The sequence below is a fragment of the Talpa europaea genome, assembly GCF_964194135.1.
Source record: "Talpa europaea genome assembly, chromosome: 4".
Classification (NCBI taxonomy): domain Eukaryota; kingdom Metazoa; phylum Chordata; class Mammalia; order Eulipotyphla; family Talpidae; genus Talpa; species Talpa europaea.
This window is the reverse complement of record NC_140070.1, coordinates 63,520,009-63,536,178: the sequence shown is the minus strand read 5'-3', so window position 1 is coordinate 63,536,178 and position 16,170 is coordinate 63,520,009. Positions and strand designations below refer to the sequence as shown.

General features: G+C 36.4%; 1 protein-coding gene across 1 annotated transcript in view; it reads right to left on the bottom strand.

Annotated features, from left to right (window-relative positions):
- Positions 1 to 15,913, bottom strand: part of NMD3 (NMD3 ribosome export adaptor) — a gene marked incomplete at both ends in the record, with an annotated part of 39,536 nt that extends 23,623 nt beyond the window's left edge. The window contains 6 exons of the mRNA XM_084231181.1: positions 5,146 to 5,236; positions 5,481 to 5,609; positions 6,091 to 6,171; positions 10,466 to 10,562; positions 12,468 to 12,602; positions 15,870 to 15,913. Coding sequence (XP_084087307.1) covers positions 5,146 to 5,236; positions 5,481 to 5,609; positions 6,091 to 6,171; positions 10,466 to 10,562; positions 12,468 to 12,602; positions 15,870 to 15,913 — 577 coding nt within the window. The remainder of the gene's footprint in view (positions 1 to 5,145; positions 5,237 to 5,480; positions 5,610 to 6,090; positions 6,172 to 10,465; positions 10,563 to 12,467; positions 12,603 to 15,869) is intronic.
- Positions 15,914 to 16,170: the final 257 nt, after the last annotated feature.

Sequence of the window (16,170 nt, the reverse complement as noted above, 5' to 3'; positions counted from 1 at the left end):
ACCAGCAAAAGAATGAAAATGGACTCTTCTCTTACAGCACACACAAAAATTTACTCATGGATTAAAACTGAAATTTAGGAATTGAAACTGTAAAAGCCCTATAAGTAACATAGGAGAAAAAAAAAACCTTATGACATTTATATTGGCAATGATATTATGAATAGAGCAACAAAAACAAAGGCAAAAGTACCACGATAAATAATTGGGACTACATCAAACTAAACTTCTACAGTGAAAAGGTAATCTGAAGAATAGAAGAAAATATTTACACACCACATGATTATGGGATTAATCATCAAAATATACAGAAAACTTCCGCAACTCAAGAGCAAAAAATAAAAATCTGATTAAAAATTGGGGAGAAGAAATGAACAGACATTTCTCTAAGTAAGAATTACAATGGCCAACAGCTATAAGAAAAATGCCCAATCACTGATCATTAAGGAACTGAAAATCAAAGCCACACAAAATACTACCTCAAACCTATCAGTATGCCTATTATCAAAACAAACAAGGATATGGAGAAATTGGACCCTGCATATACTGCTAGTAGAATGTTTGGCTCTTCCTTATTAGGAACCAGAATTAATTAGACTATTTAGATTTATCCCCAAAAGCATTATTCAAAGGTATATTTTTGTCTGGGGGACAAAATACCCAGGACCCAGGTATTTGTCTGAGACAAATACCCAGGACTAGGTGCCATACCCACAAAAAGTATTAACTAAACTGTATTACTGCTTTAGACTATTAACTTTACGTCTACTAGTAATGCACTTAGGTCACAAAGACAATTTAAAAGAATGTGTGGACAGTTCTTGGCCTTAGGACTACCCACCCGTGTTTATGTGGGCAGCTCTCTTTCCTTTCGTCAATAAACTTGCAGGTACTGATGAATGGGAACGCCTGCTGAATTCTTTCTCAGAGGGACCCAAAAGCCCCACACACCAAAACCCATCATAAAAAGTTATAATAGATGCTGTGGAGATAACATATCTGATATTCATATATATACCCCATTTAAGGATCCAAGACCACACTTAAAGGACTTTTCTTAGGCCATGCAAGACATGTCATTCATGTAAACGAAAACAAATCAGAAGGAAAAGTGGAACTTAAAGTTCTTTTTAAAATAAGGAATACAATTTAAAATTCAGTCATGCACTAAGCAAAGGAATACCAAAATAGACTAGGCAACTGTCAACTCAGAAAACAAAAATTGGAAGACATGTTTGTGGTAGGTGACTTTAAGAATGCACTCTTATCAATTGACAAATCAATGAAACAAAAAATGAACAGGGACATTAAATCTTTACATAAAGAATTAGGCATATGCCTAACAGGACGCAGGACCCAAAAACACCCATTTGTGATGAAACTCCTCAAAAACTGGGAAAAAATGGAATATTTCTTAACATAATGAAAGCTATATATGACAAACCTGCAGCTAGCATCATTCTCAATGATGAAAAAAAATAAGGCTTTCCATTATGGTCTAGTAGAAGACAAGGATTTCCACTCGCAACACATTGGAAATCCTATTTAGAGCATTAGGCAATAATAAGATATAAAAGGAACTCAAATTGGAAAAGAAGAGTAAAAACTACCTTTATTTGCAGATTACATAATACATAAAAAATCCTAAAAATGCCACAGAAAAAATAATTAGAATAAACACGCTCAGCAAAGTGAAAGGCTACCAAATCAATAAACAAAAATCCATTGCCTTCCTACACACAAACAACAAACTAGAAGAACTTAAGTAAAGCATGCCATTTGCAATTAAAAAAAAAAAAATTAAATACCTAGGAATACCCCAAAAAGAAGGGGAAGGACCTATAAAAAGAAAACTGTAAAAGACACAGTAAAAATAGTGTTAAAAGAAATACAAAAGCTACCAGATGGCTTCATTCATCAATGGAATATAAATACCCTCCCCCACCCCAAAAAAATTCATACATGAAGAATAGTGAGAGTAAATCTTATACTAAACAAGACTATAATGGTTACCAGAGTTCAACAGGAGGGAGGGAGGAGTGAATGGGGAATGGAAGCAGATGGGGTATGGGCACAAATTGGTTTGGTGGAGGATGAAAGCAATACCAATAAAAATTTCAATGGCATTCTTCAAAGAAACAACAGGTATTATTAAATTCATATGAAACCACAAAAGACACCAAATAGCCAAAGCTAGCCTAAAAAGGGTAAAAATGGTGTTTTACATTTCCAGACTTCTAACTATATTATAAAGCCATAATAATTAAAACATGGTACTAGAAGAAACACTGACACACAGATCAATGAAATAAAATTGAGAGCTCAGAGATATATACCCACACACATAGTAATAGTTAATCTACGACAAAGGAGAAAAGAATATGTCCTGGAAAAAGGAAAGATTTCAAATAAAGGCTACTGGGAAAATTGGACTACCACATAAAAAAGAATGAAATGAGAATATTCTCATACCATATGCTAAATTAACTCAAAATGGGTAAAAAAAACTTAGATATAAGACCTGAAACCATAAAATACAGAAAAGAAAATACAGGCAAAGTAGTCAATAACATAAGCTTCAGAGATATTTTTGCATATTCGTTCCCAGGAGAAAGAAGAGAACAAAAAACAATTGGGATCATGTAAAACTAAAAAGCATCTGTACAAGAAAGGAGACCAGAGCTAAATCAGGTATTTTCTCCAATTAGACACCAATAGGAACTAGTCAAAAAGGGACTGATTAAAAATCTACAAAGAGGGGGCTCCCCAATGGCGCAGTGGTTGAGCGCTGGGTTGCGAAGCTGCCCACAGCCTCTGCAGCGCCGGTTAGATCCCCAGCTGCTCCCTGGCCACCAGAGGAGGGTCCCGCATGGCGCGCAGACCTCTCTCCTGCTGCCCGCTGCTCCCCTCAACAGTGTACTTCGGTCCTTCTGCCTGCTCTGCTCCCTGCTCTGGCTCTGGTGAATTCTCTCACCCTCCCACGCTTCTGACTGTACCCAGTGCTTGCATAAATAAATAAAAATAAATCTTTAAAAAAAAAATCTACAAAGAGCTCATATAAGTGATCAAGACCAAAACAAATAACGCAATGAAAAAATGGACAAAAGAGACAAAGAGGCACTTCTTAAAGATTACATACAGATAGCTAACAGGTAGAGGGAAAAATGTGAATCTTTACTTATAACCAAGGAAATGTAAATCAAAACCACGAAATGCCCCCTTACACCAGTAAGAATAGCCCACATCAAAAAAAACAGTAATAACAAGTCCTGGACGGGGCCTCCCTGTGTGTACCAGGGTTAAAGACTGAGTGCTATCAAGCTACCTCCAGCCATTGCAACATGAGTTCGATCCCCAGCCAGAGACCTGATGCACATGGAACAGTAGACCTCGCCTGTCTCACCCACTGCTCCTGTCAGCACTGTTATTTCAGAAGATCTGCCTGTTCTGTTCCCCACTCTGACTCTGGTGAATCCTCTCACCCCCCATACCTTGGGCCTATACCCCAGCTTTTGTATGCACAAATAAATAAATCTTTAAAAAAAAAAAGTGCTGGAGAAGGAGAAAAAGGAATCCTCTTACACTACTGGTGGGGGTACACAATGGTCCAGAGTACCTATGAAAACCCATGTGAAGGTTTCTCAAGACTAAAATAGGATCTGCCATTCACTTCAGCAATCCCACTCACAGATCTCTACCTAAAGAACAGGAAAACACTAATTTGGAACTTCAACTTCTATATTTAATGCAATACTATTTAATAGCCAAGATATGGAAACAACCTAAATACCCAAAATAAGAGTGAATTAAGAAGATGTGGTTTATAGACATAATGGAATACTACTTAGGTGATCAAAAAAAGATAATATGTCATTTGCAATCACATGGATAGAGCAGGAAGGGATTATGCAAGAGTAACAAGGCAGAAGAAGCAGCATAAATGTCATTTCTATGTGGAATACAGAGAAACCAAACAAAGAGTCAGAAAAAGGCAAACAATAAAACCAACCCTTGAAAGCTGACTATAGATCTGAGGCATCCAGAAGGGCAGGGGTAGGGAAGAGCGCACTGGACTATGGTGGAGGACTATGAGTGCTTTGATGATAGCAGTGTTATGGTGACTACAGATCAGAGGGGATATCCTTTACTGCTAAAATACTAACAAGGATATAAAACAATGGTGCTTTAATAAAAAAAGTATATAAAAATATTAAAATGTTAACCTTTAAGAAAGCCCCAGAGTTTATTAAAGAATATTCAGGTTTTCTACTAATCATCCATCACCTATTATGTATAAGTATTTACACCAATAACAAGTGCAGGAGAGAACATGCTTGTATAAGCCATTATGATATTACACAAAAAATTTACAAATTCCATATTCAAGAATATATCGTATAGACTATTTATTATTACAGAATTGTAGATTTCTGAATTAACACCTATTACAAATTCCTCTACCCATAAAAAATAAAAATATTCTAAAAAAACTTAGAGTTCTCATAAATAATTATCTTCTAAGAAACTGATCGCTACTTAAGTTTTCAATAAATTTTCTATTACTGTACTTTATATTCTATTAATATAGTCACTGGCTTAATTATCTAGCAACTATATAAATTTAAAATTAAAATAGAAAAACATTAAAATTGAGTTACTTGGTTGAACTAACCAAAATTCAAGTATTTAATGTGATCAAGTAGCTACCATATTGGATAGTGCACATAAAGAAATAAGCACTTTTATGGGGGGAAAAAAAAACTTTTTTTTTTTAAAGATTTATTTATTTATTTATACAAGCACTGGGTACAGTCAGAAGCGCGGGAGGGTGAGAGGATTCACCAGAGCCAGAGCGGGGAACAGAACAGGCAGAATGATGAAATACACTGCTGAGGGGAGCAGTGGGCGCAACAGGAGAGGTCTGCGCACCATGTGGGACCCTCACCAGTGGCTGGGGATCGAACCGGCGCTGCAGAGGCTGCAGGCAGCTTCACAGCCCAGCGCTCAACCACTGCGCCACCAGGGGAGGCCCCTTTTTTTTCCTTAACAGAAGTTCTTTTGGAGCGTACTTCTCCAGATTTTATCAGTAAAGATAAAAGACTAGGTTACTTAGAATAAAATTTGACATTGTTTCAAATTTTAACTCACCATGAATCTCTCTGATACGGAGTGTATTCTGATGCATTCCATATTTCAAAATTAACTGTTCCAGATAGTAGAAAGTTTTTTTATGCAAAGTCTATAAACATAAATGCACTAGTTTAATAAAGTGCAAAAAACAAACAAAAATCTAGTTATCGCACAATGATTTTTAAAACAATCTTTAAAGATTATCTAAAATGTGACAGCGAATTATTTCTAAATGTGAATTCTCCAGGAATCCAGACTATCCCTGTTGCATGAAGCACTTGAAAATGAGGTTTTCTTACTAGCTGTTCATAACTGATAGAGATTAAACACCGGATGGAGAATTCTCTCATTACCTTTTGCCTCACTTGAACCACAGCCTTCCAGAAATCCTTAGCTTCCACTCTATGACAATCTCCACACATCTGGGGCTGAACAACATAATCCACCACAAATACTTGCTGAAGGATAGCACCATTCATCACCTGAAAAGGAAAACAATCACATTCCTTAATTCTTACCTTTCTAAACATTTAATAAATTATTTTTCTTATAAGCTTTAATATTTAACTAAAAATCTTTCCTGATTCTTGTTTCCAATCATAGCCAATGATCAGAAATCACCTACGAAGCTTGTCAGTTTCTTGAGCATACAATCAGATGAATCCAATTTGATTCTGTTACTGAGAGTCATTATGATCAGTTAAGTTTAACAATCAGTACTTTAGCTCAAATTTTTACATCTCTTTCCTAGTAAAAACAACTTTAAAAAGATAATCTTAACCCACAAATGAAGATCAATGGCTGCACTTGCTAATTATGCAATTCAGAAGAAAACAAAGAAGAGTAAAAGGGTTGTTCTTTTCCTTGTAAGCTGGTCAAGTCATAAAATAATTTACAAGTAGTCCCTCCTTTTCACTACCTACATTTTAACCACGTAGAGAAAAGTATGTATGTACAGCTTACCTCTTTCTGAATAGTCAATTTAATTTTAAGTCTCTTAGAATGGGGCTCAGTCCAAACAAAGCCTGCATCTACAAGCCGTACCTTCAATAAACACACACACAAAAAAAACTTAAGTTCCCATCTGAAGAGAAAAAGATGAATGAACAATTCATTAAATAAAAAGACTTCATACAATGCTGAAGAAACCTGTGCTTAGCACAGGTTATCACCACTGAAAATGAGATCTCCCAACAAAAAGTTTTGTTGTAAGGCAACAAAGATTAAGTCAAAGAATAATCCAGTGATGGTATTAATGCACCTGGTAAGATTGAGATTCAAGCAAAATTAAAATATTCGTAAAGAAAAATTCTTTTCCCCCTTAAAGTATAATGCATTTTTTAGGAGAAACAAACATTAATTATAGATGATAGAGTTCTAGATAATGAAAATCCTACAGAGTCCCTCCAAGGCAATTAGAAACAATAAATACAGAAAGCACCAGGTTATAAAATGTATTGCATTTTTATATACAAAATGAACAAGCAATAAATTAAGATAATTCCATTCACAACCATACCAAAAAGAATCATACTTATGAATTAACCAGAAAAGAAATATAGGATTATACAATGAAAATGAGAGACAGAAAGATATACATGGTCATGGATAGGGAAAATCAATCAAGTCAAAAATGACTCTCCTAAAGGCATTTAACACAACTGCATTCAACACAACGGCATTCCTCAAAGAAACAGAACAAACATTACTGAAATTTACACGGAAACACAAAAGTCCACAAATAGCTAAAGTAATCCTGACAAGAGGAAAATAGGTATGATGCTCCCCAACTTCAAATTATACCATAAAGCTACAGAAACAGAATGGTATTGGGAGTAAAAGTAGACACAAACAACAATGAATAGAATTGAGATCACAGAAATAAACCCATACTTATATGGACAGTTAATCTACAACAAAGGAGCCAAGAGTATATGATGAAAAATGTCTCTTCAACAAATGGTGTTGCAGAAAATTAAACTAGTTCACTCTCACACCATATACAAATGTTCAGAATGGATTACAGACCTGAATTTAAGCTCTGAAACTATAAATTACAAAGAAGAAAAGAGGTAACATTTCACAACACTGGCTTGAGTAATTTTTTGGGGGACTCACAGCAAGGAAAACAAAAGCAAAACAAACAAATAGGACTTACCAAACTAAAGAGCTTCTGCAGAGTGAAAAGAAATATTAAAATGAAAATACTTAACTGACTGGGAAAAAAAAATATTTGCACATATTCCATCTGTCCAGGGGCTAATGTACAAGATTAACAAAGAACTCATACAACTCAGCAAAAAAAAAAAAATAATGCAACCAAAAATGGGCAGAAGAGCTAAACAGACACTTCTCCAAAGATATACAGATGGCCATCATGAATGATGAAAGAATATTTATTATTAGTGATCATCAAGGAAATACAAATCGAAATCACAATGTGATACCAACTCATACCTGTGAAAATGGCCTATACCAAAAATACCAGGAACAAAAAGTGTTGACAAAGGAGCAAAGAATATGCGATGGAGCAAAGAAAGTTCGTTCAATAAATGGTGCTGGGAAAACTGGGTCACTACATGCAAAAGAATGAAGCTTGACTACTACCTCAAACCATGCACAAACACTAACTCAAAATGGATTAAAGAACTAGACGTAAACTGAAACCATAAAATATAGAGAAGGAAATATAGGCAACACACTACATGACATACACCTCAGCAACATCTTTAAAGATTCATCACCCAAAGCAGTGATAATGAAGGCAAAGATAAACAGCTGGGACTACAACAAATTAAAGAGTTTCTGTACAGCAAGAGAGACAGTAACCAAAACAAACAGACACCCCACGGATTGGGAGAAAAAATTTTTGCATGCAACACTAATGATAAAGGACTGATCACAAAAATCTACAAAGAGCTGATGAGACTCACAAAAACAAAGTAAATAATCCAGTCAAAAAATGGGCAGAAGAGCTAAAAAACTTCTCCAAAGAGGAAATGCAAATGACCCACAGGCATATGAAAAATGTTCAACATCACTTGTAATCAAAACTACAATGAGATACCATCTTACACCAGTGAGAATGGCATATATTAAAAAAAACTATCAATAACATATGTTGGCGAGGATCTGGAGAAAAAGGAACTCTCCTGCACTGCTGGTGGAAGTGCAAACTGGTCCAACCACTATGAAGACCTATGTGGAGATTTCTCAGCCTGCTAAAGTTGGAGCTTCCATATGATCCAGCAATTCCAATCATAGGTATTTACCCAAAAGAGACAGAAACATTAATTCAAAAGGGCACCTGAACCCCTATGTTTATCGCAGCACTATTTACAATAGCTAAGCTTTGGAAACAACCCAAATGCCCAAAAACAGATAACGGGATCAAGACGATGTGGTACATATATACAATGGAATATTACTCAGCAATCAAAAATGATAAACTCATGTAATTTGCAGCAACATGAATGGAGCTGCAAGGGATCATGCTCAGTGAAATAAGCCATAAAGAGAAAGAAAAATACCGGATGGTCTCACTCATAGCAGGAATTTAGAAAACCTAAATAAGGGGCCAGGAAAAAGACTAATTATAATAAACCAGAGACACACTGGGGGGGGGGGTGGCGGGGGACGGGGCAGGCAGGTGTGGCAGAGAAGTAGGATCAAAAAAAGGTGGGTGGGAATTGTATGGGGACTATAACCAAGATGAAAATGCATACATTGCACAAAAATGAAAAATGATGTAGAAAACATATAAAATTAAAAAAAAAATGAATAAACAGTATGGAAGTTCTTAAAATACTAAATAATGGATCTACCATATGATCCAGCAATTCCATTCCTAGGTATTGACCCAAGTAATACCAAAACACTAATTTGAAGAGCTATATTCACTGTATGTTCATTGCAACACTATGTCTAATAGCTTAGTTATGACAACAATCAAGGACAGATGAGTGAATTAAGATGGTGTACATGTACAATGGAATACTAAGCTATTACAAAATAAAGATGCATTCTTGTCATTTGTTTTTGACAACATGAATAGAACTGCAGGGAGTTAGTGAAACAAACCAGGACAAAGGAAAATACCAAATGGCTTAACCATTTGTGGAATATAAAGAAACTAAACAAAGGATCAGACAAAAGCAAACAAAAAACAAAACCTAGACATCTGAATTGAGGCTGTTGGAGGGGGTGGGAGCCCAATGGACCATGGTGGACTATGGATGTCTTTCTTGGTGGTGAATACATTTGAAGTGGTATGAACCTACATCTCTGAATCATATATAGTGTTATAAGCCAATGCTACCTCAATTTAAACAAATGGATTGAAGACATATAAAATCTGCAATAATTGGCAGTACATTTCATGTCACCATGACAAAGATATTTTGGAGACTGAACCCTTACAAGGACAGGGAATAAAAACAAAAATAAACAATTTGAATTACTTGAAATTAAAAAGCCTTTACACAGCAAAAGAAATCAAGTAGGTTAAAGACACCCTACTGAATGGAGAAAATATTCATAAATCATACTAGGGGAAACAGTTAATAGATTCAACTAACAAGTGTTTAATATCCAAGATATATACAAAATTTATTCAACTTAACACTTAAACAACTTAATTAACAAATGAGCAATACATCTGAAGACAATTTGCCAAAGAGGATATCTACAAGATCGATACATACATAGGAAAGTACTTATCACATTTAATAAAGATGCAGGTCAAAACCAAAATGAGATATCACCTCACATCCAAGAGAACAGTACATATTAAAAAAATCCAGCAACAAGTACTGGAGAGGATACAGAAAAAATGTAACTCTGTTATACTGTCAATAAGAATATAAACCATTCCAGGATTATGGAAAGTGATTGGGATTTACCTTAAACAACTAAAAATGAAGATACCATGACTCAGAAATCCCACTCTTCTGCATCTCTTTGAAGAATATGAAACAGTCACCTCAAAAATTATGTATTCCCTAATGTTTATTGCAGCATTATTTACAATAGCAAGGGAATAACCTAAGTGCCCCTGATAAAGGACTGCATCAAGATGTGGAATAGTCACAAAATGGAAAACTATTCAGATAGAAGAAAGATGAATGGTTGCCATTCACAATAAAATGGAAAGAATAGGAGGAAATTAAGTGCAGTAACTTTAAAAATAAAAACAGGCTTTGTAGTATGGTGATTACCAATAATATTTAATAGCTGTATTTAAAAAAAAAAAAACCCTACTCATACAAAGATTTTCTCTAAATGAGAGCTTAATTAAAAAAAAAAAACTATAAAACCTGATTTTAACTATTTGACCTACCTTACTCAGAGGGGCTTTTATTTTTTTCAAACACAAAGCAAGAAGTTCCCTGGATTCTAATGCACATTGTATCCAAGTTCCAGGTGGCTGGAAATATCTAACAGAGAAGATAATACACTGAAATCCCAACATCTCTCAGGAAAAACAAAAATTTCCATCTAAATATACAGATATAACATTGATCATTAGCCAGTTATAATACCACCTCAGTTGATCTGAGGCACATAAACCAAATAATTTTATTAATTTCAGAAAACTTTCAATTAAACATGTAATAAGCTAAAAAGGTAAAATTCTCAGTATTGAGAAATCTAATCCAAAGTAATCTATCAAAGAGGTCTCATTACTTTAAGCACCACTAAGAATCCAGTGAGATGATATTCACTTGAAGCCATGCTCTGAAACACAGGTAAAAATCATCCCAAAAATGCATGAAAAAGGCTTATAATGTATGCAAAAAGGTAAACTAGTATCCCATATTATAAGAATAGTTCAGACTGTTTATCTATTTTAAGTGCCTTTTCTATTTTTAAATTATAAAGCTCAAGTTTTAAAATATTACATAAAACCTGACTGAATTAAGACTTGAATCTCTTTATCATTTGCTTTAAAATTTTTTAGTCCACCCCACCCAGGATTTAAGACCTTGCCCAGCACACAGTGCTCAATAAATATGTGTTAAATACCTAATACTTCCCAGGCCTGTTGAGCGCTGGGCTGCAAAGCTGCCCGCAGCCTCTGCAGCGCCGGTTCAATCCCTGGCCGCCAGCGAGGGTCCCACATGGCGCGCAGACCTCTCCTGCCGCCTGCTGCTCCCCTCAGCAGTGTATTTCATCAGTCTGCCTGTTCTATTCCCCGCTCTGGCTCTGGTGAATCCTCTGGCCCTACAGCATGTCTGACTGTACCCAGTGCTTGCATAAATAAATAAACAAATCTTTAAAAAAAAAAAAACCTAATACTTCCCAATGTGTTATGGGTGAGCCTTTTTTTTTTTTTGGAAGTGTTGGGGGGGGGAGAGAACTTACTATGTGAATGTTTAGGTTTTCACTTCCATTCATAAACCTTATTAACAAGTCCCTTTAAACATGCTTGTCAAGTTACAAAGGGCTTCATGTATCATCTAATAAAGCCCTTTCATTCTGATGAGGAAATTAATATTTAAAGGTTAATTGGCCCAATTTCAAAATCTAAGATAAACTAGGTATCTCGATTCTTTGTTCAGTGTTCTTCCCCTCTACCATGCTTTTCAGCATTAAAAAACAAGTCTCACACTTGCCAAGTTCCTAAACTGTGAACTTCCAAACTGTAAACGCCTTAATAAGTACACAAATCTTTCATATGTTCGTACTAATACATATTTTAAGTCTTTTTCTTGGGAGAAAGTTTTCAAATTCTCAAAGGATTCACAAACTCCCCTCTCCACCCCCTGAAAGAGTTAAGAATCGCTCTAGTGTTAACCCACTTGGCATTTCACAGACATATAATTTCAGAATTCTTCTGCCTTAAACCCAGTCTTGTTTTCAGCCCATCCTAGATTTGGTTTACTGAGTTTTTTCCCCATCAAATCTATTTTAGTTACATGAAAATATTAATATTGTGTGTAAAGCGTACTGCTAATTTAAATATTAAGGTGCTTTTTATACCTAGCTTCTAGTGACTACAAAAGGGGTTTAAAAAAATGGGAATAACAGCAATACATCCTTAATAAAATACTCTCATCCTTACAAACATCAACTTGTATTTACTGTATACATCAAGCCCATTAATCCCTTAACATAAAAAAATTCAAACACATTTACAGTTTCTTTACCAAATTAGCAAAACAAACTAGAAAAAGAAACCAGAAGATTACAAATATTAAAGTCTTTAGCTACAACAGCAAAAATAAAAATTAAATCTCAATTACATTACTTTATGTACTTTGATAATCTCAGCATATCCTGGTGGCTCTTCTACTTATAAACCTCAACATTAAATAGAATAAAACAGTACTGTACCATACCTTTGGCATTGTTTGCAGAAAGAAATAGAGACTTGTTTTGGAATGCCTTGGCTGATGTCTACTTTACTTCGCAAACAGGCCACACAAATATTGGCAGGATTTGGACTAATTGGGACACCACATTCGCAGCACAAGCTTGAGTAAACACAGCACAAGTTTTTCAAGTTAGATTTTATAAATGCATTGGTTAAATTTAAATTTAAACACTACCATGACTCATACTGGGACAATCAGTATCCCCTTTGGGAAAGTGAGAGGTGGTTACCTACCCAACAAACAAAAGCCTTCAAATTAGGTCCTATTTGTCCTTTTAAAAAAATTCCTTACAGCAATCTGCATTGGTGAAGCAGATAAACCAATCTTGGAATGCTGGGACAAGAAAAACAAGTTGGCTAAAATTCCAAAAGTCCTCAAAATATTTTTAATGTCCACTGAGTGGAGAGTCAGCGCTATCCAACAAAACTTCATGCAAAGCCATGCAAAGTGTGAAATAGTTGGAAAATTCTTGGTTCCTAACACAGGTTCTTAAAACCCTTGTAAATTCCTAAGTGGTTGGAGTTATTATTAGGAGTATTATTTTGTTCTACTGTGGCAACTCTGGGTGAGCTCCTAGGTGATTTCTGGCCATCAGAAAGACCAAGAAATGATTACAATTTTGGAATTTTCAGGGCCACCCCTTGTCCTCCAGGAAGGGTAGGAGGATTAGAAATAGAGTTCATCACTGACCGTGACTATGTGAGAGGCCTTCATAAAGCCAATATTAGAAGGTTTGCAGAGCTTCTGGGTGGTTAAACACATCCACACCTAGAGTGACAAACTTCAAACCCGAGGCTGACAGAAGTTCCTATGATAACCAATCCCTACATTATCTCATCTGGCTGTTCCTCTGTATCCTTTTCATATTCTTTAGTAAACTGGTAAATGTATAACAATGTGTTCCCCTGAGTTCCATGAGCCATTCTAACAAATTAGTAGGACTTAAGGTAGGGGCCATGAGACATTCTAATCTGTAGACAAACTGGACAGAAGTTGTAGGTAACCTAGGACCTACTCTAGCAAAGGAACCTGAGATTAGGTACAACAATCCTTAATTGCAATACACTGTAGGATATCCAGCTGGTTAGTTGTTTGGGAAAACTCTTCGTACATTTGATAACAGAAGTGTCAGAAATGTTCTGAGTGAGTAGTAAAAGGAGAGGAAAACAGAAAGAAGGGCTGGCTTCTTTGAATACATGATGCAAATGCTCAATTTCTATGCTGTCCAAGAAGGCCATTTGCAGTGATTCAAGTGGCCTAGATTCTAGTGATTCAATTATTTACTGTATTTTTAATTTTAATGTTAATTTATATTTAAATAGCTTGCATAGAATTCAACAAGTCTTTCCCATTAAAAACAAAGAAATATATTGTTTCATTGGAATTAATGGAACTATACTAATGAATACAAAAACTTGAATGAACTTAAATTTCAAGGACAATAAAAATATTAAGGCAAACTTTACCAACCAGAGGTAACTGGCATGTATTCTTCTAGGCATTTTCACACAGCCACAAACATTCAAATTAATTTTTACCAATAAATAAGAAAGTAATTTCACAAATGCAAACCTGGAGAAACAGTAAACTTGGGGAAAGTTTGAGAAGCACTATTACTAATCTTCCTTTCTTAAAACTGGAAAATTAAGGGGAAAAGTTTAGCAGTGTTCTATCAATGATGAAAAACAAAGAATTGTCCCAAACAAATTTGTGGGTGCCTGCTTAATCCAGTTGATACTTCCTCTGATTTAACAACAGATATTTGTCAAAACTGATATACATTTTTAATAGTAACCATTAGGCTGCTTTACAGCCCACAGGCATTTTTTTAAAGCCTCAGTACAGTCAAGGGACTGCCTGCCAAAACGTAAACATTTACCCAGAGCAGAAAAATTTTTTAAGAATTTCTACAGTATATTATCTAGTGATGCAGGACAACTGATGGGAGTGTCATAATTCTAGGTATATTAAGGGCAGGAAAAGTTTAAAGATCATGGATGTTATCCAATGGAAATGTTCTGTATAATGTAATGGCCAATATGGACCAGACACATGAGGATACTGAGGATTTGAACTGTGGCTGATAAAAATGAGCTGAATATTTAATTTTATTACTTTTAGTTACATTTAAATAGCTGCTTGTGTATGGTGGTTATTTGTATTAGACAATGTCAATATAAAAGGAGGTACAGTAGTTTAGCACTTTTTTTTTTTTTTAAAGATTTATTTATACAAGCACTGGGTACAATCAGAGGCACGGGAGGGTGAGAGAATTCACCAGAGCCAGAGTAGAGAGTAGAACAGGCAGAGTGACGAAGCACACTGCTGAGGGGGAGCAGCGGGCAGCAGTAGAGGTCTGTGTGCCATGTTGGACAACTGGCACTGCAGAGACTGCGGGCAGCTTGACAACCCAGCGCTCAATCGCTGCGCCACCGGGGAGGCCCTATTTTAGCACTCTTAAAGGAAATACTTACTAAAAAAACTTTCCTGCTAAAAACAAATTCCATTTATTGAAAATAAGGCTTTTTGGGGGCCTCCCTGGTGGCGCAAGGGTTTAAGCAGCACACTGTGAAGCAATCCTCAGCCGCTGCAGCACTACTTGGATCCCTGGCCAGGGAGCAACCCACACGGTGCAGCAGACCTCTCCTGTAGTGCCCGCTGCTCCCCTCAGCAGTGTATTTCAGTCAGGCTGCCTGTTCTATTCCCTGCTCTATCTCTGGTGAATCCTCTCACCTCCTGCATCTCTGTCCTGTACCCCAGCTCTTGTATGCATAAATAAATAAATCTTAAAAAAAATAAAATAGAGCCTCCCTGTGGCGCAAGGGGTTAAGCACCACACTATGAAGCAATCCACAGCCTCTGCAGCTCAAGATCAATCCCTGGACCGCCAGGGAGAAACCCACATGGCACAGCAGACCTCTCCTGTCTCACCCACTGCTCCCCTCAGCAGTGTATTTCAGTCAGTCTGCCTGTTCTATTCCCTGCTCTGTCTCTGGTGGATCCTCCCCCCTTCACACACACACACACACACACACACACACACACACCCGCATCTCTGGCCTGTACCCCAGCTCTTGTATGTATATATAAATCTTTAAAAAAAAAAAAAAGCTTTATTATTTATTCCCACCTTCAAGATTCCTCCTGCTTTAAGAAAGCAAGTTAGAAAGTGTCACAGACTGACCTGAGCGTTCACCTTCACATTTGAGACTTTAGAAAAAATTACTGAACTTTGCATTACCCAAGCTTAAGGTGACAATTTAAGCCTATATACATTAAGTTCACCTCAAAGTCCAAACCTATCCTTCACATACTATCAACTATACAAAAATGTAAAGGGGATGGGGGGACAGAGAGGACACTCACATGTGCGCTGGGGTGCGTTCCACGGATTCCGTCCTATACTCCATCGTTCCTATCTTGCTGACAGAGGATGAGGGGAGAGAAATATCGCGATAAAAAGTCTTTGTGGTTCTGTGGTTAAAATAAAACAAACCTCCTAAGGCAGCATTAAGAAAAACTAATCCTATTTGGTAACGTTGAAAGAAATAATTTAATAGCAGCGAATTCCGGAGTTTCCCATCTGTCTGACTACGGGCCCACTCACGGCCGCCGAGGCGCCAGCTGGGCGTCGGCCACGGAGGGCCCGGCAGGGCAGCGCGGGCCG